Genomic DNA, 25,115 nt, shown 5'->3' on the forward strand with positions numbered 1-25,115 from the left:
CTTGAGGAGCTCACGGTCTACAATAACACTAACAGGCACGTGGTGCTGGGCCAGGGCCGCCATGCAGGTGTGAGCAGGCTGTGCGCTGCTCAGCTCCAGGGAGCACCACTCACATAGTCCAGGACAGGAACGGCGTCCCCTGGAGCTGTGCGACGCGGCAGCCCTATGCCAGCCACAGTCTGTCTTGGGATACAGGGCCTGATCTAGCCCATCAGACTTCCTTCTTGGCCGAATTGTATCCAAGTCATATTCAAATAGAACTTTCATTCAAATATAACTGAGACGCACCTGTGAGCCATGGTCCCAGCCACGGGGCTGAGTCTCTTCCCCCAGAAGAAGCCTTTGGTCAGCCCCTTCGAGTGCAGAGACATGGATGGGACACAAGCAAGTACATGTGGGGCCCTGCAGACTGAAGCTGAGCAGCAAGCTGGAGACCTTCCAGCAAGCTATTTGACCTTTCTGTGCTCTGGCTTCTGTAACATGAGAACAGGGAGCTGCTGGAATTAACCAAGGCAACGTAGGTAGCAGGCAGACCTGGTCCCTCGGCCACTGTCAGGCGTCTCCCACCTGCGGGGGGGCCTCAGAGTCGCTCAGTCGGCAGAAAGGCTTCTAAGCGAACACAGAACACAGATCTTTGAGCTCCTGGAAACCTTCAGTCTCTGGCTCAGCCCCACGCCCTTCTCCTCCAGACTCCCTACTCCTAGTTCCAGGGTTCACTCCCTTTAAAAAACCAGAGGAGGTCCAGAAGTCGGAAGCACTTTTGCGGTCACACTCTTTCTGCAATAAAACAGTATTTTATTGTCTTATAGATAGACAAGTGTTCTCTGAAATTCAGCCTGGTGATTTTCATCTCAAGGTCAGACTTTCTTCTTGTGTTCATTAAATTCAAGTGACACATTATAGGACCGAAAAAAAAAAAAAACACCCTCAACAGGTAGTGGGTACCACCTAAATGGAAAATACATGCCTGCAGCTGAACAGAATTTTTAAATTATATTCTCATCCCCTGAAAGCCAGCAGGTCTAAAAGTGTCCAAGGACCCCTGTGTCCATGAGGTTAAGATTACTTACATAATATTACAACAACATTGGCCTTTTTCATGCTCATTCTCTCATGAGTATACTGCGGTATTTGCCAGAAGCTACGTAAGTGATATTACAATAGACGGCATGCAGAAATAAAAGATGGCAGAATTCTGATCTAAGTAAGACAATAAGAAGATGTGCAAAAAATGTTCAGAAATTCTACACTCCTCAATTTTTGTTTTGAAAAGTATTCTTTTGCAAAATGATGCTATTTGTTATTACAAAATGGATTTAATTTCAAATGATAAAGTATTTACTATTTCTCAACGTTATTTTCAGTTGGTAACTACTGATAGACACAAACTCACATACATAAAGTTCATTATGGGCCTCCATAACATTGAAGAAAAGTTAAAGGGTCTTTAGACAGAAAAGGTCTGAGAACCAGTGTCCTAAGCTAAATTTAGACTCAGTAGGAAGTCGAGTCAGATGAAAAGAAGCAACTAGTGCCCGCTTAGAACAGGACAAAGCTCCAGAATCAGCCTAGAAGTCACTTTCCAAAGCATCAACCAAAAATGAGAAGTAACATTCAGTTCACCAAACACAAAATAATCAGAAAAATTCCCTCCACTGACCACATTATTAGCCAGTAACAACTCTGCATGGCTCACAGCCTTTCTCAGAGAACTATACCATCCACTCGGATCATCAGTCTTCTCCACCTCACAGAAATCAGGGAATATTAATCTTAAAGTCTCTGAAGGAAATACCCTCTTAGTACTGCTGTGAACCATCAAAATCCATGATCAACTAAGGTACTGGGACAAGGGAATTTTTCATTTCAGTTAAGACAAACACTGAGGCCATTTCTGTAACTACAGATCAACAAAATAGTTATGCATACAATTTTATTCATATTACAAACCTTTTACTGTGCATTGAAAAATAAGGGTTAGTACATACAATTATGTAAAAAAAAAGAAAAAACTTTAAAAAAATATTCTATTTGCTATTCAGTTTGGGTGTGGAAAATCTTGCTTAAGCCTTTTTAAATTTTTTTTTAATTAATTAATTTTACTTTACAATATTGTATGCATTTTGCCATACATTGACTTGAATCAGCCACGGGTGTACATGTGTTCCCCATCCTGAACCCCCCTCCCTTAAGCTTTTTTTAAAAAATATTTATTTATTTGGCTGCACTGGGTCTTAGTTGTGATATGTGGGATCTAGTTTCCTGACCAGGGATCAAACCCGGGCCCCCTGCAATGACAGCACAGGGTCTTAGCCGCTGGATCACCAGGGACGTCCCAAGCCATTTTTTTAAATGGTAAAGGCTAAAGGAGAACCCACACAGAAAAATAGTTCACAAGTGAGCTTTATCCCTGGGAATCCAGATCCCTGGGCTCTAGAAGATAAAATGACAGGCAGGTTAAAGGCACATCAGTCCTTTTGTGCCAGGGGGATCCTCCACCCGACAAGACCTGACGGTCTTCGTATGGCAGAGTACAGGGCTGGCTGTCCATTAAACTGCCAGACTCTGAAATGCCAGGTAACTATGATGGATTCTGACACTTATACAGCAGCCTGTCCTTTTTGATCCAGGAGAGGCTAGCATTTTTCTATCAGGATTCTGGAGGTGATTATGCTGAGAATTTGTTTGCAAACAGCTAGACAAAGGTGGAGCCTTTTTCTGAAGGAGCATCTGACTCACACCTTTCAGGGGCTCTGTGGATCTCCAGAGCCCACTGAAAAGGACTTACTCCACAGGCAAGAGGGTGGTCAATTCTGCAAGCGATAAAATCGTAACTACTTTCAGAAACTGCTAGTTATATCAGGCATGTTTTTAACACATAGATGGAATCAACGCCACCCAGAAACCGAGCTTGGCTGGGCCTGGGCAACACCTGGGGTCCAGGCTGTCCCTTTGGCTCCCCAAGACTTTGCCTTCTTGCAGCATTAGCCAGAATAAGGTGGAAAACCAATCACTGTTCGCTGTAAAGGAACAGAGTAGCTCCAACTGGGAAGTAACCAAAATGTCTAACATTAAGGAAATAGTTTAATACTGGTCAGCAACCAGAAAAGAATATTATGCTTCCATTATGATAAATACTTGTGAAGACTGCAGAACAGTTTCCTATCATAGATAGGATAAAGGGGAGAATACGAACGAGGATATACATAGTAGGCACAGCTATATAAAAATAATGTATCTGTGGAAGGTAATATAAACGAAGATATTTCAGGGTGCTGGAATCATAAATAGCTTATAAATTATCATGATTAAATTTCTGACTTAGATCATTTCAACTTCAAATATCAGTCATCTATTAAAATTGAATGATGGCCAATATACCATCATGCAATATTTAATTAAAAGGAGTACAACTGTACTGTACTCCACTGCCTCTAGTAGACATATACGGCTGCCCAGACAGATGCCCATTCCCACCTTTCTCTGAGAAATACCTCTTGTAACCGTGTGGTCAAACAGATGCCACCATCTCCCTAAAGCACCTCTGTCCCACTTGTTTTGGGCATCTGCCCCAAGCTCCCAATCACGACCGACCTTATCCTATGATGTTTTATTGTTTTCATTTTTTGGCTGCACTGCACACCCTATGGGACCTTCGTTTCCCTACCAAGGATCAAACCCACGTGCCCTGCACTGGAAGCAGTCTTAACCGCTGGAACGCCAGGGAAGTCTCTCCTACATTTTAAACCGGTACTTTTCCCTGGCTGGGAAATTATGATCCAGGGAACTGGTTGTGACAATGATCCAGCCACAGAGAGGAGACGATGCCGTGTATAAGAACAGCCTGCTGGGCCTGAAGTCTCTGGTTCCAGTTTCCTAGAGGCTCGCGTGGATTCCTACATGTCCCACTACCTGCTCAGGAAACCCACCAGTCCCTTACATAAGGCGGTTTGATCTGGCTTCAGTAGATCGCAACCCAAGGAATCCCAACAACTCTGCAGCCCCCACATAATCAACACAAGGGAAAATGCAGCAGATCCTACCTGGGGCGCTTTAGTGAGGAGGAGAGCAACTTCCGGATTATTGTGGTAGCGGGCAGTCTCCAGCGGAGTCCGGCCTGCCTAAGGAAGGCACAGGGAAAACCAGTGAGTACGGGACTCCAGCCGGGGGCACGCACAGGCCAGCCAGGACAGTCACTTCCGGTAACATCTACTTGCCAGTTTACTTAGACACCCCTGACCCTTTTCATGTCAGGACGTGCTCACTGAATTGTCTGAAGATGGGCCCTCGGGGTTTGTAACTCACAGGGCTGTTGACAACAGGGGTCCCCTCGAGCCCACCCCCTCGGGCCCCAGGGGTCGTGGGGTCGGCACGCGGCAGCTCTTCCAGAGCGAGGCTGAGCGAGGCTGTGTGCTCTGAGTTCACAGGAGGTGAGGGGGCTACAACACACTCTGACCCCGAAAGGGGTGGGTACGGCTTTAGGAACCGCAGCTGCAACTCCACTTACATTGTTGACGATGGTCCCATCTGCTCCAGCTTCCAGCAAGATTTTAACCACCTTCTTGTGATTTAGGGCAGCGGCAATATGAAGTGCCGTGTCTCCAGCCTGGAATCCATCAGAAGAAAGCCTGCTAAACCCCATGGGATCATGGCCCTCAGCCTCCAGCTTTTTATTCCATGACTTGGTGGTGGCTTTTCAAAGTTAAACTAAAATTTGCCTTAGACTGACAAGTGGCCCTTGGCTAAAGTGTTATGTGGGTTTTATTATTTATTTAAAATATTTAACTCATAATTTTTAAAATTATTTTATTGAAGTATAACTGATTTATAATGTATTAATTTCTACTATATAGCAATGTAATCAGTTATATACATTTTTATGTCCTTTTCTATTATGGTTTATCACAGGATACTGAATATAGTTCCCTGTGCTATAGAGTAGGATCTTGTTGTTTAAATGTGGTTCTTTTTTAAAAGAGATCTCGGGAACTGAATGAACTACACACAAATACCACATTCCTTTCTGAGTGGGATGCCAGAAATCACAGGACAGGATTAAGTGCAGAGGCACAAAGCAATGCTGGGCCTGGGATGTTGGGAACGGTAGGCCCTGACCTTACAGAGGCAGGACCTCAGCCATGTTATTTTAAATATTTCTTTTAACTCATACTTTAAAAAATTTTTACTTTAAAAGGTAGCTCTGGACCCTGTCTGTCTGCCCTGGCAGGGGATGGGCAGAGAACCCCTTGGTTTCTGAGCTAGAATGAGCGGGAGCTTCCAAGGTAGCTACTTCTACAGGCCCCAGAGTAATAGCCCAGCCCTGCAGCCACCCTTAGGGATGTGAAAGGGCCACTGGGATCATCCTGCAGGCCAGGGAGTTTTCTGTTCGGGTGGAGTCACTGAAGATAGTGTTCATTTAACACCAGCTGTTTCCAACTCCTTACCAAATTTAGCCAATAATTTATTTTTTGCAAAAAACATTTCAGACAATCAAAGGAGGATATGAACAGATGCAGCTTGGTGGGCTAATTCCGAATGCAAACGCTGGTTTTAATTCCCAAACCAGATGACATAAATAAGTTAGATGCATACAGAAGTGAAATCACTCATTCATTCATTCCTGGCAGGTGATCAAGTATGAAAATCCAGCCGTCCTCAGGCCTCCTTCCCTGGTGAGTAGACAGGGAAAGTGTTCATTTCATTCCTGAGTCACCTAGTTGTATGTTAGGGGAAATTCTGGAGCTGTGGTTTCCAGTCTCCGCTGCTCACTGAAATCAGCTGGGAAGCTTTATAAACTACTGCCGCCGGAGTCCCACCCAGACACTGACTTAATTTGTCTGGAGCATGGGTAGGGCATGATGATTTTTCAAAGGCCCCAGGTGATTGAAATGTGCCTCCCAGGTTGAGAAGCACCAGTTGGTGAGGGCTGTGTTGGGGTGACCTGACAAACTAGAATCCACGGGGAGACTATAGAATGACCTTTAGCTATTAGGTCAGTGGTTCTCAATCCTGTCTGCACACTCAGGCATGGGATTTCCCAGGCAAGAGTACTGGAGTGGGTTGCCATTTCCTTCTCCAGGGGAACTTCCTGACCCAGGGATTGAACCCTGGTCTCCTATATTGCAAGAAGTCTCCTGCACTGCAGGCAGATTCTTTACTGACAGTCACCAGGGAAGCCCACACTTAGACCAGGAGCTTTTTAAAAAATATACTGTTTCCTGGACCTCAGCCCCAGATGTTCTGGTCATTTACATTGGGGTGGGATTCAGGAATGGTATATTTAAATTCCCTTTTGATCCCAATATGCAGCCAGGATCAGTAATCACCATTATAGGGTATTTTAAATCTGAATCATGATCTAATTTTTTAAATTTCACATTTATGCACCCAAACTCAGAAAAGCCAAACAATGCATCAGTTAGGTATAGGTTTCAATAAATAACAAGACAACTTTTAAAAATCCAAATGACTATTGAAAAATCACATTTCCACAGAACACTGTAATAACCACAGCTTTATTTCAAAACCCCACTACACGGTGTAGATACTGACCATGCACCAAACTTTACAGAAACAAGAGACTCTACCAGCTTAGCTCACGTGAAGGTGGCGGTGCAAGGAACAGAACTCAGGGATCATGACACTGAAAGCCCTTGCTTACTTACCAAGACACGCTTCCTTGTGGGTTTCATTTTTTAAAAGCACACTAACAATAAAACCCACCCCCAGGATTTCCAAAAATGTTCACTACGCAAATGTGGTGATATGTACTGGAATGACAGAGCACGCTTTCTCCAGAACGCCAGATAAACCAGGGCCACAGGAAATCTGTGGTTCCTTCGAAGGCCAGCACTGGCCGAGTCCCACGGCGGGAACAGACACCACCTCCCAGCAACCTCGGTCCCCGCTGGCGCTAGCGCACCTGCCTGTGAACCATGGGGAGGACGCATGCACTGACCTGGTTCTTTTCATGGACAGAACAGAAAGCACTGAGGAGGAGCTTAATGATGGACAAGTGATTATAGCGTGCGGCAACGTGCAAACAGGTGTCGCCTGCCTGCGGACAGAAATCAAACTCTAAGCACGGTCTGAGCGGTTATAGAACAAAACAGAAAATTAAAAGAAAACTACCATTTAAAAGCTAGCAGACTAGCATAGATTCCTCACAGGGCAATGGCCCGAATGACAAGCATCTCCTTTACCATAGGTGCTCACTCCACGGCTTGCAGCCCTTTCCTGTCTGCAGCTCTCTTTCCCACCATGCAGATTCTGTCTCCGGTTTCAGGTCCTGGACGCCTGCTGCCCAAGAGACCTTTGCCAAAACTAAGAGAGGCTCTGCCTAGCAGGCACTTACTAAGACTCCACTGACCCCTGCCTCTCCTACAACCCAAAGGCTCTGGATTACACTGCCTAAGATAGATAGCATCACTTTGGAAATGAGACTTTCCCCATCACAGATCATCGTGGCTGAATGGATTAATAAAGTGGGATGAGTTGTTGGATTTTAAGATTATGTGCTCTAAAAAATTCAAGTGCATCCCATTTTAGCAGTACGCCAGGATCCCATGGGGAGCAATGAAGTCTAGGGAGCTGATGAGGAAGCAATCACTGGGCATAAAAAAGGACATTCAAAAAACTCAGGAGCAGGGTCTTCCTTGGTGGTCCCAGGCCAAACTGTTCCCAGAGAGAAAACAAGAGAACTGGAGACAATGTCGTGACGTTTTGCGGAGCTCCCCTGACTTCTCATTTGAGCTCTAGTTCTGCCTGTCTAGAGTGGAGAAGGCAATGGCAACGCACTCCGGTGCTCTTGCCTGGAAAAGCCCATGGACGGGGGAGCCTGGTAGGCTATAGTCCATGGAGTTGCAAAGAGTCAGACACGACTGAACCACTTCACTTCTGTCTAGAGATGGTGACACTCAGCACAACCTTCTCCTCTGGACTAAGAAGGAACCAAGCTCAAAGCTGAAGTTCAGAGCATTCTCAGGACCACTTTAGATAAGCCTGCCCCGAGTCAGGGAACTCCAGCTAAAAGTCCTTTTTATTTTTTGGCCACTGTGCACAGCCTGTACGACTTGGTTCCCCAACCAGGGATCAAATCCATGCCCCTTGCAGTGGAAGCACAGAGTCCTAACCACTGGGCCACCAGGGAAGTGGCCGGGCCAAAGTCATTTTTGAGAGAAGCCTCAGATTCTCTTGCCACGTGGCATGGGCTGCATGAAGGAAATGCAGTGTCCATAGAGGGAAGGCGGATGCCTGTGGGACCTTTCCAGTCAAGAACCTGCAAGAACTACTGATCATCAGCTCATCCCAAGGATGCCTCAGGGACAGATTTGTAGATGCTAGGCATGGAGAATCAGACAGCCGCACCAGTACAGCATCAGCCGGTATTTACTAAGAGTGCAACACTGTGGGCGGAGGCTTCCTGAAAACAATTACTCATTCTTAGACCCGCTTGCTAGACACCTGCTGTACAAAATGATAAGACTGAGAGGCTGAGGAGCAAGGGGCAAGCATGAGAGAAAAATCAGTGTTTCCAAGTGTTGATTCCTCTTCCCATTCCCCTAATGCAGAGGTCCCCAACCTCTGGGCCACGGACTGGTACCTCTTGTCAGATCAGCAGTGGCATTAAAGTACACAATAAACGTAATGCATTTGAATCCCCCAACCCTGCCCCCATCCGTGAAAAAATTGTCTTCCATGAAACCCGTCGCTTGAGCCAAAAAGATTGGGGACTGCTGCAAAAGGATCCTTTAGGAATTAGCAACAAATGAATACTTTCTTGATAGTCCCCAAACCCCTTTTATTAACAAATTTTCATTTTCTACACGTGAATACTCTAGTATGCTTTCATACTAGAGGCAACGGAAGAGAGTGCAAGAGATGCCATTTTTGTTCACCCACGTTATTTTTGAGGTCGGCGCGGGAGCCACCCAGCAGAAGGACGCGGGTGCTCTGGGCATGGCTGTTCTGGCAGGCCAGGTGCAGAGCCGTGTTCCCCGCCTGGGAGAGAGGCAAACAGAGGGGGGCACATGTTAGCAACACCTCCTGCAGACTGGGCACGCTTGCAGGGGGCCAAGACTTACAGGAGAGTCACTGTTTATGCTCTCTGCTTTTTGCTCGGTGGACCCAGCTGGGGTGCTTCAGAGGCAAGAACATGTAATTGGGAATCCATACCAGCAGAAGAGTCACATGGGTCATAAAACCTTGGTTCCGAGCCCTAACTCTGCCACTTACTGCTTGCAAGCTACTGGGGAATGCTCTTAATAAGCACCACTGTAAAGTGGAGCATGACCCCTATGTGCTGAGACAATGAGGGTTGATTCGGAGTGCTGAGGAGACCATCTCCTTCATGGCAGAGTGCTGGGCACATGCACAAGGCTGTTCCTCTTAGTTCTAAGAGGAACACAGAACAGCTGTGGACAGCCTACCAATGGAGGTAAAACAGGCTGATTCCAGCAGGCTACAGTAACAGATTTAATTTGCAAGCCTCTCCCAAATCTTGGGTTTTTCTTGAAATATCAAAATTTAAACTATGGGCAAGGTCCCCACACGACATGCAATACAACTGCATCTATCACTTCCCATCCAGATAGAGACCCTCTTGCTTTTGGGAGTCTACCTTCAAGGTCAAATGGCAACCAAAGGTCAGGATCACATACACAGCAATCTTGCAGAAAGACTTCATTGACAAGAAGAGAACTCTCTGAAACTAGGGGAATAAGACCTGCAAGGTTGCTGATAACCCCTAGGAAAGTGACAAGAAAAGCAGGCAACATGATTCGGTGCAAGGATTGGGAGATTAAACACATAAGCTCTGTGTTTGTTCTGCTGAGCGTAAAAGCTGGGTCAGGCCTGCAGTTGTGGGCTCAGAGCTGTCAGCCTGTTTATGGCTTTTCCCTGGCCCGGTTCACTCCTCTTTGGATCATATGGCACTGTCTGCCCAGACTCAAGGATGGTTTATACTCCTTACCTTTGAAAAGAAGAATGGGTTTTTAAAAACAGAGGAAAGCTGTGTGCTGCAGGGCCACTTACCATCCTTCTCATGACCTTAGCTCTAACCAACCTAGGCAAGGTCTTTCTTTCCTCACTGCTACCTCCAGGAACTTAGTGAGTTCTGAGCCTGAGAGTTGAGTGAGTTTGTTGGTTATCAAGCCTCGGGTGCAGGCTGGACTCAACTGGGGGACCCTTTCAGCAGACCAGTGCATGGATGCAACTCGATGTCCCCGCCCCAGGGGGTGGGGCCAGGCTGTTCATGTGTAGGTGCTGAAAGGTCTGCATTCTGGGATGCATCCCTTCCCTAACTCTAGGCAAAACCAGGCCTGGGTCACCCCAGGCCTGGTCATCATGTGGGTTTGGTTTTCTCCCTTCTTCTCTCCCCTGCTTTTTTAAAAACTTTCCCAGGAGATTTTAAAGTGCAGCCAGATAGAGAAGCACTGCTAGCTTAGTCCTCCAAAACAAAGGGTCTGCCCACATTTTAAACACTCCATTCCCTGGTAGGGCTCAGGGCTCAGCTTAGTGTAATTCTCAGTACACACAGAGAAGGTTTTCCCAAAGCTGTTGGCTTCCTGGAGGTCACTTAAATATATGTTGAAAAAAATATATGTTAAATATAAGTTGAAGAGAAATCTGATAGCTGTACAAATAAAACAAAATTTACTTTGTCAGTAAGAAAGTATCGATCATGCTGAAAAGCATTTGGAGGAAGAAAATGAAAAAACATGGGTTAGAATACAGATTATGGTATATCCACACAAGGAATGCACTAATCATACATGTAATAACATGGAAGGCTCTCCAAACCAATGTGTGAAATCAAAGGAGACACAAACGGCTGCAATGTCAAACCTGAAATTTAAAAAACTGACCTGCTGTATACATAGCAGGCATTTTTCCCACCCTGAGTAATGAGTACTGATTTCTAGACAGGGGCTGCTGTACTTGGCCGAGTAAGGACCTTTCTTATGCAATGGAATATTATCCAACCTTTTAAAAGAAAGAAATCCTATCACTTGCAACAATATGGATGAACCTAGGGGGTGATACACCAAATGAAATAAGTTAGACAGAAAGACAAATACTCTATCATCTCACTTCTATGTGGAGTCTGAAAAAAAGATGGACTTATAGAAACAGAGAGTATAAAAGTGGCTGCCAGAAGCTGGAGTGGGGGGTGGAGGGGGATAAAGAGAGGTTGGTAAAAGGGTATAAACTTCCAGCTATAAGATGTAACATGGGGACTACAGCTGATAAGTGTCTGTGTCTGTAGTCTACAGACTACAGCTGATAACACTGTCTTGTATAATTGAAATTTGCTAATTGTAGAACTTAAATGTTCTCTCACGCAGACACAAAAAGGTAAATAAATAGGGGTGATCAACGTGTTCATTAACCCTTGGGAGCTATCAAATCATGATATTGCAGACTTTAAATATCTTATAATTTTATTTGTGGGGAAAAAGGAAAAAGAGAAGGAACTTCTAGAGGCTTCCTAGAGTTTGAGGCTGGTGAGCATGTAAGTCCCTCTCCTGGGATGACACCTCACCTGTGCTGCTCTATCTAGAGAGCTTGTGGCTCCCTACACAATTTGGGGGTGGGCCCTTCAGGGGACAGGTGGCAGTGTGGTGAAGTGGATCCAGCTGGGATAATTCACAGCCCTAATTGTGTCACAAATGAATCACATGTCTTATAAGACTCAGGTGAGGCCTCCCCATCCGTTAACTGGGAACCACCTACTTTGAGTTGGTATAAACTTACCAACTCCTGTTCTAGGCCATGTCCCACCTGGGAGAAATGGAGAACCACCAGTCCTCTAGGCAGTGAGCCAGGCTTTTATTGGAGATGCCACAATGCAGGGCCAGCTGCTTCCCTGAAGCCCTCGGCCCATGAGGGAACCACGGGAAAACATCTCACCAGTCAGCACAGCACAGAGCTGTGTGCAGTCCCGGGAGCTGGAGAAACCCAGCCAACAAACGGGCAGGTCCCCACCCTGAGGGTCAATAGGCAAAAAAGAAACTGGATAGCCCTAAGGGAGGGGGTGAGGGAAGAGATGGTGGGCCCACCCTGCAAGCCCGGGAGGCACACGCCAAAGTCACCCAGAGAGACGACAGCAGAGGCTGAGGCCGCTCTGGGGAGGCCCAAGACAGCAACAGGTGAGGAGCTTTCTGGAAAGTTCCTGAGGAGAGGAGGAGCAGGATGCGAAGGGACAAGACAGATCAGTCAGTCTGTTGTGAGGCTTTTGGGCTGATCCAGGGACATGGAAGGGAAAGACAGGGAAGTGGAGGGTGACAGAGAACAGCAAGGGAGAGGAGACGCTGTGGTCCTTTTCTGCCCCCGCAGGCCGGGGCTGGCTCCCGTGACCACAGTCTCAGGGACCTACGGGAAAGCAGGGAGAGCCGCAGCCTACGGGAACACTCCAGCTCCAAGCCTTCAATCGCACCAGGTTCCAAGGCCCCGAGCCCTAGCTCTGCTTGGCAAGAGGAGGCTCCCTGAAAGAAGGCGGGCTGGGCTGTCCCCATTGTGACCAAGGGGGTCTCACACCTGCCGGACCTCACCTTGTTCTTGGCAAGCACGTTGGCTCCAGCTTTAACGAGCAGCTTGGCCGACTGGCTGAAACCGTGCCAGGATGCTTCATGTAGGGCCGTGTTCCCGTCCTGGGGAGCACACAGGAGAGAAAGCCCTGTCACCCAAGCCTGATCCGTCTGCTCACCATCAGCACAGCGCAGGTTATTTTAAGGCCCACCCAGGGGTCTCTCTTGGCTGGGGTTTCTCACCTAAACCACAGAACCCAAGGAGTGATCTGAGTGGCCAGTTTCTTCATTCTCCCAGAAATGGTACCTAACAAGTACCACTCTAGACGCACTCGAGCGTTATGATGCACAGTGGATGACTTACGGCATTAGGGCTTAAGTCTCTCTGGGAACTGGGGTGGTGAGAAGGACTCCCACGCACCGCTCTTGCAGAACAGAAAGCTGCATTGGGAGGCGTGGCGTCCCTTCCTCCACCCACCTACACCGCCCCAGGGGCTGCCCCGCTCCACTCCTGGCCCCAGAGAGAACCCTGCAAAGATCAGGCAGATGGAGAGTCCAGCTTCAGAAGCTCCAGGGGCCTATGGGCGGACAAGTGGATTCTACAGCTCTTTTTTCTTTCTCCAAATCTGATCTCAAAGTTTAATCCAGAAGCCTCAGGGCCCCAAACAAATGAGCAGGCACTGAGAACAGTGATTTGTAAATACAGTTATTAAAAAAAAAAGGCAGTGCTTTGTAAATATGGTAAACAGGTATCCTCCATAGGTGACTTTTAAATAAAAATCAACTAATTCCACAGATCTTGTGTTTGCTTAACTTACTATTAAAAAAAGAAACATCAAGTGCAATGAATTGAGTGGGGTGGGACCTGGAGGTAGGGTGAGGGAAAGGGAAGCACAGAGAAGAGATAGCAATGCCCTCCCAGCTGTTTCAGGCCATTTTTTTTTTTTTTTTTTTAAGAATCACAGTCTGGGGGCTTCCACTCAGAGTCTCTGGATGTGGAGTCCCCCATCCAGGTTTTTCTTCTTCACCGTTTATATTTCTGTGGTTGTTCACTGCTACCACAGAAAAGAGGGAAGGGCTTTTGTAAATGTTGTTTGCTGGGAGATCAGATACTCTTTCAGAGGAACTCCAGGCTGATTTCCTCATGTTGAATCATAAGTGATAAGACTCAGGAATTACAATGTCTCAAGCAATAGGAAATCCCCAGAGCGCGTTTTCAGGCTGATGCGTGCCCCATTCCCTGCTCACCTTGTCCTGTCGGTCCAGAGCACAGCCCTCCTGGATGAGCGCCGCAATGACCTCGGTGTTCCCCACCACCGTGGCCCGGTGCAAGGCGGTCTGGTCCCCCTGCAGGTGGTGGGAAAGCAAGGATGGCGGTCAGCACTCTCCAGCCCCCCACCATTTACTCCCCTGCTTCACCGTTCAGTCACCGAGGGCCAGCTGGGCTCAGTGATCTAGTCAACAGACAGTGCATGCCGGGAAGAAGGACTATGTTCACAAACTCAGTGGTAACCCTGAGCCAACCGTAGAGCAACCCTGGGCCACAGAGCTGACCTCTGGATGAGGGTCAGGTTCTTACCCGCCACCCCAGGGGATGGCAATGGGACTGTCACAGCTGTGACAAGTGGGTCTGAAAGCCAGACTGTGGGCTGCACAAGGTAACCAGCAATGCCTGGAATCTTTACTCCCTCTGAATCCTCTCATTCCCCAGCATCAGAGGACTCACTAGCCTACTCTGTTACTCAGCAGCACTCAGGACCCGAGCGTGGGTGGACTCCTTGATTGATTGGCCCTGGCCTAGAACAATGCAGGGGGATATGCCAGGACATCTGAGGAAGGACTCAGGGAGTCAGGCTGTCACCGCACATCTCTAAGACTCTTCCAACATCCCATGACAGCAGCTTCTCTGTTAGGGCTGCATCTGACCCCTTTCTCTGTGATCAGATTCCTGGGATGGCCGGCCTTCTCTTTCTCAGTCAGGGTGCCAAGGGAAGCTGACTCCCTCTAACTGCAGTTGAGAAGACTAATATCCTAGAGGTAAGACAGTTAAGTCCATAGCAAGAAATAGTCCTGAAGTCTCCAAGAACACACGTTATCTCTGACAGACACTCAGGAAATCAAGTTCAGCCTGGGGTGTAAGCTTGAATGGGGAGATGGGTGAATGGTGTGCAAAGTTCCTGGTGGGACAGAAGGGGAGCAGGTCAAGGGGGTCAGGAGATGTGTGCTGTGGAAGCCTTGGGGGACACCTGTCACCCCGCTAGACTTCAAGTTCTTCCTCTGTGAAAGGAGGCAAGGTCCCTCCCTTCCCTTCTTGGGGTCTATGATCTGGGTGGCAAGAGTTTTGCATGAACAATTTTCTGGTGGAACCTAGGAGGGGCAGAAGACATGCCCCAGGGTACTCCTGCTTCTTAGCCCAAGAGAGGAGAGACCAACTAGAACACGGAGAACACACAGGCTTTTTAAAGAGGATTGCACTGCTACCTATAAATAGCCTTCATCAAATACTGATTCTACTTATATCCCTGGGATCTGTAACAAATGACAATGCACTTTAAAAGCACTTAATCTGAAAAAAAAGTTCTGGAGAGAGATCGTGGTGATGTTTGCATAACAATGCGAATGTACTTAATGCTAAAGAACTGTGCCCTTAAAAACGGTTAAAGTGGTCAATTTTATGTTATGTGTAGTTCATCACAATAAAAAGCACTTCAGCTCAGTTCAGTCGCTCAGTCATGTCCGACTCTTTGCAACCCCATGAATCGCAGCACGCCAGGCCTCCCTGTCCATCACCAACTCCCAGAGTTCACTCAGACTCATGTCCATCGAGTCAGTGATGACATCCAGCCATCTCATCCTCTGTCGTGCACTTCTCCTCCTGCCCCCAATCCCTCCCAGCATCAGAGTCTTTTCCAATGAGTCAACTCTTCGCATGAGGTAGCCAAAGTACTGGAATTTCAGCTTTAGCATCATTCCTTCCAAAGAAATCCCAGGGCTGATCTCCTTCAGAATGGACTGGTTGGATCTCCTTGCAGTCCAAGGGACTCTCAAGAGTCTTCTCCAACAGCACAGTTCAAAAGCATCAATTCTTCGGCGCTCAGCTTTCTTCACAGTCCAACTCTCACATCCATACTCCTACTTAAAAACCAAATTCACATTCTTAAAACTTAAAAATACTCCCTTTAAAAATTCATGAGGGGAAATAATATTTATTTTCCTCTTTAAACTTTTTAATTCTTTCCAATTTTTTACATATATAATTTCTAGCATCAAAAAACAGCTATTTATTAAATGTCTAAGCTGTACTGATATACCAGAAACGGGATGGGACTGTCCATGTCTCAGAGGCTTTTCTTTCTCTTCATTCTGTAGAATCTAAGAGATTTCTTCTTGGTTGGGTCAGGAGGGTAGAGGTAATCATTACCATGATTCCATCCACTGTCTGTGCCTTCTGTCATCAACCCTCCCCTCAGCATCCTATGCTATGATTCCCGTTACAAAGTAGGTTTAGCCTTGCTTTTCTTCTCACTCACCTTTCCAAGACCACTTACTCAAAGAGGACCCCTTCTATGTGCCATGTCATCAAAAGAATACGGCCACTGGATCGGTGGTTACAGGAGGTGGGCAAAGCCATTACACATCCTCTTCAAACAACTTAGGAAGTGTTTCCAGATGAGGTGTACTTAAGGCCCAAACAAATAATCATGAAAAACTGCCCAGTCTCAATTTTTTAAAGAAATTACTTAATCTGGGAGGCAGTGCCGAGTCTTTGCTGCTGCGAGGGCTCTCCTCTAGTTGTGGCGTGCAGGCGTCAGTAGCTGCAACGCCCAGGCTGCAGGGCACAGGCTAATAGTAGCGGCACCCAGGCTTATTTGCTCCATGGCTTGTGGGATCTTCCTGGACCAGGGATCGAATCTGTGTCTCCCGTACTGGCAGGTGGATTCTTTACCACTGAGCCACCGGAAAAGCCCCAGTCTCAATTTTTGAAAACTTCTGTAAGAATCTTCAAGACTGCGTGTTTCCCTATCAGCGTCATGATGGGTTTTCCCAAAATGGACCTCAAATGTAATTTATTGTTACTGACCTGATGAGAAAGGAGGTGCCCTGTTCTCAGCCACAAGAGTGAGGCTGCAGCCCCCTTCTTCGGAGTAAGCACCGACTTGGTCAGATTTCTAGTTGTTGGAGGCCTTTAACCATTTCTACACACTGCGGGCACACGAACCTGCCCTCCTGGGCCCAATTAGAACACCCCTTTTACGTAACCAAAGGTAACCATTTTGCTGTGCCTAAAGTGTGGGTCCTGTCCGCGGCCTGGCTTCAGAGCAAATGTTTTACTGTGCTTCATGGGCTGCCACTAAATCGTGAGCTGAGGCAACTTTGGAGCCAGAACACCACCGTGATTTATTACTTGCTTTTAGCATGAATCTCCTGAACTTGCTTCTGTGGGGATAACTTTCCTTTGTGAAACTCTAACTCAACGTAGGAAGTTTAATCTCAATTCTAGTTCAGCCCTTAAAAGTAGATTTCCGATGGATGAACAGGACTCGGGAGACCTGGCAGCCCGGGCGAGGCTGTGGTGGGAGCCCCGTGGTCCTTGTGCACCTGGCACAGGTGTCTCCGGCGGGTCCCTTCTCCCAGGCCTGCCCATCTCCAGGACACGGCTGCCCCTCAGTCTTCACGCTTCTCGTTCAGAGATGCGCCCAGAGCCAGGGTCCTTGCCTCATCAGTCGGATATATAGGACAGTGAAGGCCAGAGCTAGCCATCCCCCACCCTGCATGGCCCTCAAGAGGGACCGTGAGCTCGGCTCACATGAGGTGGGGTGGTTCTGGGTTTCTGTGGCACATAAAAACCAGCCACCCTGAGACACGAATCCGTAAGTCAAGGGCCACGTCGGGGAAGACCTGCTCTTCCCCAGAACATGACATAAATGAACAGCTAAGACCCTTTACTGCAACAGGGTCAATGACCTGCGAATCAATTCTTCCTCCTATAAAACTAACACTTGCTTTGGAAATAAAAGTATTATTTCAAAAGTATACTTTCTACACAACCGAAAGAGACTCACAGACCTAGAGAATGAACTTGTGGTTGCCAGCGGGGGAAGGATGGGAGGAAGGGATAGTTAGGGAGTTGAGATGGACATGTACACACTGCTATATTTTAAATGGATAACCAACAAGGACCTACTGTATAGCACAGGGAACTCAGCTCAATGTCATGTGGCCGCCTGGATGGGACGGGAGTTTGGGGGAGAATGGATACATGTATATGTGTGGCTGAGTCCCTTCACTCTTCACCTGAAACTATCACAACATTTTTAATTGGCTAAACACCAGTACAAAATAAAAAGTTAAAAAATAAATTAAAAGGAAGGAAGTATACTTTTCAAATACTGAAACAAAATGTGCCTCTATACATACTTATTAACAGAGCTAAGCAGCAACTTAGATATAATCTTTATTTCTCTATGATTTAAAGATCAACCATGAAATTCTGAAATTTTGGAGGAGAAAAAAAAAGCTGGGAGAAGTTTGGCACCTTCAACAGCATTTACTCATTATCTATTCAGTGAATATTTACTGACTCTCTACTACACTCTTGAAGAAGGCAATGGCACCCCACTCCAGTACTCTTGCCTGGAAAGTCCCATGGACGGAGGAGCCTGGTAGGCTGCAGTCCATGGCGTCGCTAAGAGTAGGACACAACTGAGCAACTTCACTGTCACTTTTCACTTTCATGCACTGGAGAAGGAAATGGCAACCCACTCCAGTGTTCTTGCCTGGAGAATCCCAGGGACAGGGGAGCCTGGTTGGGTGCCGTCTATGGGGTCGCACAGAGTCAAACACAACTGAAGTGACTTAGCAGCAGCAGCAACTACTACACTCCAAGCGCTGTGGCATCTAATTCTCTCATTTTATTGATTAAAAAGCCAAGGTCCCGTACAGTTCAGTGCCTAGCTTAGAATAACCAGCTTATTCAGGGTAGCACAGTTGGGACAGGGGCCTCCTAAGTGGCACTAGTGGTAAAGAACCCATCTGCCAAGGCAGGAGATATAAGAAATGCAGGTTCGATCCCTGGGTTGGGAAGGACCCCTGGAGAAGGGAATGGCAACCCACTCCAGTATTCTTGCTTGGAGAATCCCATGGACAGAGGAGCCTGGTGGGCTACAGTCCATTGGGTCGCAAGGGGTTGGACATGACTTAACACAAATGTACCCACAGTTGGGGCAGAATTCAAATTGTCAAGGCTTTTTGCACTTGCCCCATGCTGTTTATAACCTGTGAAGTCAATTAACCTTAAACAGGTCTTTAAAACAATTAGGTGCTTCTGGAGGATGGGGCTGCCTGTTTATGGCACCATCAAGCTAAGTACTTTAGCCCAATGCCTTGGCAAGTATAGCACCTGAGAAGTATTTGTTGAATGATTAACTACAAAGAAGCAGAAGAAAAACGCTGAAGCTGGAACTTGAAGACCCAGCAAACTTGTAGTCTGGCACTTTGATTTGGAACATGCACATCATGTTCCAGAGTGACTGCAAAGGGACTTGTCTGCAAAGTGCATGAACTGCCAGCTCTCTGTTTTTCTAGGACATCAGTGTTTCTTACGTAGAGATTTTTAAAGGTTTGCAACCACTGAGGTCTAAAACTTGGCTCTGAAATACGTGTTTTCTCCTACATGGTGAAAAAGAGTGAGCACAGTGTGGGCAGATTCCAAAGCCAAGCTCATAGAAGAAACCCCCGTCATGCAAGGGTGGCCCCTGCCCCTCTTCAGGAGGAATCCCTCCCAGGTGGCACAGGCAGCCATACTGCAAGGAAGCTCAAGACAGGGGAGGTGCACGAAACAATTGCTGACCTCTTTTTCTCTCTCTGATCTTCTGGGGTTCTTCCTAGCCTGTCTTCTCTGGTTTTTCTTATTTTTCTCTTCCTTTGTGCCTTTTCCCGTGGCCACGGGGTCCTGGACTATTTCTGAGGTGGGGGCTGTGTGATTGCTCATCGACCAATCAGAGACGGCGTTAGTGCTCCAATGAGCGTTGACAGGGTTGGCAGGAAGCAAGAGGGAATTTGCTCCTGGAGTTCCATATTCTAAAGCACTGGTTTCCACAGGTTCAAATTCATAATAATCCCACTCCAGGGCACTGGAGGTCATTCTTCAACTAATTCTCAGTCTTTACCATGATACAAAGCACAGTATCTGTAGAACATGAAGTTAGGAGTAAATTCTTCAAAATATTAACATTCTCTATTGTTACCCATCACCAAGACAGGTAACTTCTGAAATTTTTTTTTCCAATACTTAACCTCCCAGCTTCTTTATTTTATTTTTTATTTTTTGCTCGTGTCTCACGGCTTGCAGGATCTTAGTTCCCTGATCAGAGACTGAACCTGGGCCATGGCATGAAAGCACTGAGTCCTAACCACTGGACCACCAGGGGATTCCCATTCCCAGCTTCTTTAAAGACCATCCATAAGGAGTTTTCTCCCTCGAATTCCTGCATGGATTTCAAGGCTGATCAGCAAGCAGAGTAAATATATAGAAGACACACATGAACCATATTCTGACAAACGCATTACTTCAGAACTAGTGAGAGTCAAGACACCTCCACTTCCAGCTGTTTTTACACTGTTTCGTTGTTGTGTGTGCACTTTTGTTTGGTTTTAAACTGAGAGAAACAATATATGCAAGGGAAAGATGCAAAATATATTAATAATTTCAATAATAAAGAGTACCCCTCTAACGGTAGAGCTGGCTTTCCTTCTGCTGACATGTACCCCTCTGGCTACCCTGTTAGAACTCCTGACTAGTTTACTTCTATCTTATCTGATATAAACAGCAGTAGTTCTGGAAAGTCTGCTTGGCTCTTGCTGTAGGAGAACACATGATACCTGGAGCTCAGGACCTGAGGCAGGAGTGCTGGGTTGCAGTGGGTTAGCAGCCTGGTATTACTGCAGCCTTGCCACCAAGGCAGCAAGGGCTTTAATTATGCAGAGAAGAGCAAATGCTGCCCAACATATTTGCACCAACAGTTCAATGCCCTGCCTTTCCTGTGGTCAGAATCTCTTCCCTCTGCCTGTATTTTTGCTCCTATCATGTAAGGATAAGATATAATCAGGTATGTTATGATGGCACAGTGCTGGGAAAGAAAACAGTGTATTGTGACCTGGGGTAGAAATCAACAGCTTAAAGCTAGCTCAGCATCTTTTGAAAATAACATCCTTGATGACTCAACAGGTTCCAAATATAACCAGAAATCTCTGAATGACACTGACACACTTAGTTATTGCTTTGTGAATGCTGTCCTTCTCAACTTGTGTGTTTGCCAAGTTTTCAGACATTACACAGGGATGCAAGACTAGAAGCACTTTGGTGACCCACACTCTGGCCCAACAGAGGGTCTGAACTTTGATAACATTTGGTAAGCACAGTGATTACAGGTGAATCTGAAAGGCGTTTATGAGTACAAAGTCTCCAAGAGTCTATGTTCCTCACAAAAGTTCTTACCTCTTCGAGTTCTACTGTACAAATCACAGTCAGAAACTTTTCAAAAAGAGTTTCCAATCAGATTATCATTAGGACATTTTCCTAATAGCCCACTGGAGAGCAATTTACATAATCTTTCCCACATCCCCTTCTTAGAGAATCTAGCCTGCCCAAAAACCCAACAGGGCTACCCCCTGCACTACATGACTCCATGCCAGCCACTGCTGATTTACTCAGGAATGGATCTCTGAACCCAAAGAGCCAAGCAGAATCTCCTTCTAGATAATCGGACTGAAGAAACTCAGAGAATGACTCTCAGTCATGGCAGAGCACCAGAGTGAACCTTTCTGGAGGCGTTGTTTTTCTCAGATTACACAAGATCAATGTTCTGTTTTTTTTTCTTTAAATAGGTCCTTTTAAACTAAATGTATACTAACAGAAATCAAGGCAAGAAAAGACAAAAATTTAAGTTTTTAAGCTTCATCTTTTTCTCTAGTGGTAAGTTTGATCAATGACACATTTCCAGCAAGACTTGCCCAGATCTGTGTGCGTGCGTGCGTGCGTGCGTGCGTAGTGTGCTCCTTCATACCGAGACAAGTAAACAGGCAAAACACCCTTCAAGGCCCTACACTTGAATAATAATAGATAGGAAATAATAATACTCAATAGGAACTATGATGGGAAAACCAAACCACACTTGCTACTGAGAATGGGTCCCAGAGCAGGGCTTCAAGAGGAAGTTCTTCCCACCAAGGTGGAGCTAAAAACTGCTGGAGAGCAACAACTACTGTCCCTCCCCCACCTCACAGCTAGTTACACATTGTGGTATTCTATGCAGACAAGCCCGGTTGACAGCCACCCCTCAACAGAATGATAGCTTCTACTCACATCATCCTGGACATCGAGGTCACAGCCAGCCTTCAGCAAGATCTGGACCACAGAAAGATGGCCCTTATTGGCAGCAAGATGCAGGGGCGTCCGGCCATGCTGTTAACGCAGAGCAAACATTGATTTCAGAACAAGGTATCACAAGAGCAAGGTTTGCACAGCGGTGTTCCTCCCCCGCCTTCAGTTTGGCAAGCGATGCTTAGATTCACTCAGAATTCAAGTTTGTCTCAAGTAACCTTGGCTATTGGCATTATGAGCTATGAACAAAATATGTTCAAAATGTGAAGATTTCCTTTAGTGCATAATTTCTACTCCTATTCACCCAACAGACAAGCAGAAAGGTGAGGGTTTTCACATCTTCTCCGATTTCCCCACTGGTGTGACAGGGTTGGTGACGTGGCCACAGCGTATCTGATGGGGTAAGAGATGAAAGAGCAGCAAAGTGTCAAGCTACTTAGCCCCAGAGATGTCTGGCTAGTAATTCCTCAAAACCGAAACTGCTGGACAAACCATTAGATTCTCTCCTTTGTAAAACAAATTTAAAAAATTTTAAATTACAAAGTACTTCAACCATTCAAAAATATGAATAATATTTGAAAATGCACTTACCCACCATTAACTTTAAGAGAAAAGTAAAGAAACCAGACCTGGGTTCGATCCCTGGGTTGGGAAGATCCCTTGGAAAAGGAAATGGCAACCCACTTCCGTGTTCTTGCCTGGGAAATGTTACAGACAGAGGAGCCTGGGGGGCTGCAGTCCATGCGGTGGCAAAGAGTCGGATGCAACTGAGCAACTAACACCTTCACTTTCACCAAGCACTTTAATTTTATTTTAAAAAATATTGTCACATTATTCACTCATTCTGTCACTGGTGAGTTCCAGGCTGTTCCCAGTGGGTGACAGAACACACGTGTGTGTACATCTCCTGTGCACCTGAGTGGGGGGGCTTCTCAGCCCTGCTGGTGGGTCATAGAGATGACTGTCCCCTGTCAGGGGCTCCTGAGCTATGACACTGAGGCTCACACCCAGAACAGCACTCTTCAGAGTAAGTGAATTCCTATCTGGAAAACTGACCTTGCCAAGCTCCGAATTCTCCAACTTCTAAAGGAGACATTATGCTCCCTTAGCTTTCTCCCTCAGGTTCACTGTGAAGAAATGTTTCCAAACAGCATTTAACAACAGACCCCACCTATACAGAAACACTCCTGGAGGAATAAGGGTTTCATATGGCCTGAGTCCTTTTTTGCATCTTGACAGAGCTTCCCAAAGCCCTTTATTGATATTCTAGCAGGATAAACACATGTGTGTTCTCGACAAGGGCCAGTTTGCCATGGGTAACTAGCCTTGCAGGAAAACAGATAGTAGACAATAAAGGATTTTAATTTCAACCTGTGAAATGCAATCAAAGCATTAGAATGATTCTGGAAAGAAAGAGGTCAGAGCTCACATTAAAATTAGAATTCTTAATTAAGAAAAAAGTTTCTCCCAAGAAAACAGGCTATAAAAAGCCTTCATAAAAAGGCAGCATTGGAGATAAGATGAAGCCGTGACCTTCCTCAGCTGGCGATTATGTTCTATGCGGGCTGGTTAACCTTGATTCCTCCGACGAACTGTCCACAGCTGATCAGATGAAGCCAAATAGCCTGGTTCCCCTCGCTGGCCTGGCCCCAGGCTCCTACCATGTGTCCTTGTCCAGGACATCCGATCAGAGACCTTCACAAAGTTTCTGAGGCATTCTGAACAAAGGGAAGCCCATCGTGATTATAAGGAGAGAGATGTGTGCGGTGAGGAAGGCTGACAAGACGGCAGGATACAGTGTTTCTGAGCATCTGGAGAGTGCAGACCATGACTGGAGGAGCTGCCCTGAGAGGCTGGGAAGGAGGCCACGGGCCGAGGGGTCAATGGGAGTCAGGTCAGGGGAAGCCAGAGGAACATCCTTGTCAGCAACCAGCGATTACTGCGTGGACGCTGAAGCCCAAGGAAGCAAAAGGGTTTGTCCAAGTGAACATGAATAATCAGAAGGGCAGAGAAGGAAACATGGATGCGATTTAAAACCAGATCACGTCTGGAGGGTGCTTTAGAAACTATAAGGTGTTAACAGAATGGCCCTGGACTAGAGGTACCTCCCTCATCCAAGGTCAGCAGAGTGCCCTCTCCAAAACAGGAAAGGCCAGAGGCACTGGAGCTCAACGAGCATGGTTCAAATCCCAACTCTGACTAGTAACACCTGGTTGATTTTGTGTTGGCCACTCTCCTAAGCCCATTTACTCATCTGAAATAGGAGCAGTCTCCACTAACCATTGAGATAGGATAAGTGAGGCAACACCCAGCATCCATCACGGTTTCCTTCCCTCTGTCTCAGCCCTCACCCCCGAAGACCCCCAACTGCTGCCCCTCCTCCTCGACACCCCCACACCTTTGCCTTGGGGAGATCTTATGAATGGCACAGACAAGAGCTGGATCTCAGGTGCCCTAGGTAACCAAATGGGCCCTCGCTGGAGGGTTGAGCTTCCCACCAGCTGGATCTCATCCACGGCCATTTTTGAAATACAGTCAAAGGTCTCCAGTCTCCACGTCTCTCGGGAAGGACCTTCTTTATGGGAACACCCTTCTCCTGTTCTCCAAGAAGAAATGGCCCCTGCTGCCTTCTCCAGGCCCACAGCACTTCAGCTCCCTCCAGGAAACCACCAATCCTGTTCTGACTGAACTTCCAACTAGGCCATGGGCAGAACTGTACTACAATGAGAAGCCTGTGCACTGCAACTCGAGAGAAGCCCCTGCTCACACAACTAGAGAAAGCCTGTGTACCGCAAGGAAGAAAAAATAAAATAAAAACAGACAAGGACTTCACTAAAAATCTGGAACATAAGAGCAAATCATTCGCGATTCTCCCACCCCATACACTCACTTGTCACTTTTATCCTTTTCCACTGCATCTTTTCTGTTGGTGCTTTTGCAGTTACACTCACAGGTCACATGAAACTAGCTTGCTTGTGCGTTAATACTATGCCTTAAACCAGTGGTCTGCAAACTTCATAGGGCAGCAGAGGCTTGTTAAAGACAGCTATCTGGGCCCCATTAAACGGTTTCTGATTTTGTAGGTCTGGGGTGGAGACTGACAATTTGTATTTCTAACAAGCTCCTGTAACTAAAGAGCCTCTTGATGAGGGTGAAAGAGGAGAGTGAAAAAGCTAGCTTAAAACTCAGCGTTCAAAAAAAGAAGA

The 25,115-nt window shown here is 46.6% G+C and overlaps 1 protein-coding gene across 1 annotated transcript in view; it reads right to left on the minus strand.

The window, feature by feature from the left end:
- Nucleotides 1-25,115, minus strand: part of ANKRD6 (ankyrin repeat domain 6) — a 57,902-nt gene that overhangs the window by 12,974 nt on the left and 19,813 nt on the right. The window contains exons 2-8 of the mRNA XM_052645786.1: nucleotides 21,892-21,990; nucleotides 13,776-13,874; nucleotides 12,552-12,650; nucleotides 8,902-9,000; nucleotides 6,959-7,057; nucleotides 4,508-4,606; nucleotides 4,044-4,121 (exon numbers count right to left, since the gene is read on the minus strand). Of these exons, the coding sequence (XP_052501746.1) occupies nucleotides 4,044-4,121; nucleotides 4,508-4,606; nucleotides 6,959-7,057; nucleotides 8,902-9,000; nucleotides 12,552-12,650; nucleotides 13,776-13,874; nucleotides 21,892-21,990 (672 nt within the window). The remainder of the gene's footprint in view (nucleotides 1-4,043; nucleotides 4,122-4,507; nucleotides 4,607-6,958; nucleotides 7,058-8,901; nucleotides 9,001-12,551; nucleotides 12,651-13,775; nucleotides 13,875-21,891; nucleotides 21,991-25,115) is intronic.

The sequence above is a fragment of the Budorcas taxicolor genome, chromosome 9, assembly GCF_023091745.1.
Source record: "Budorcas taxicolor isolate Tak-1 chromosome 9, Takin1.1, whole genome shotgun sequence".
Lineage (NCBI taxonomy): Eukaryota > Metazoa > Chordata > Mammalia > Artiodactyla > Bovidae > Budorcas > Budorcas taxicolor.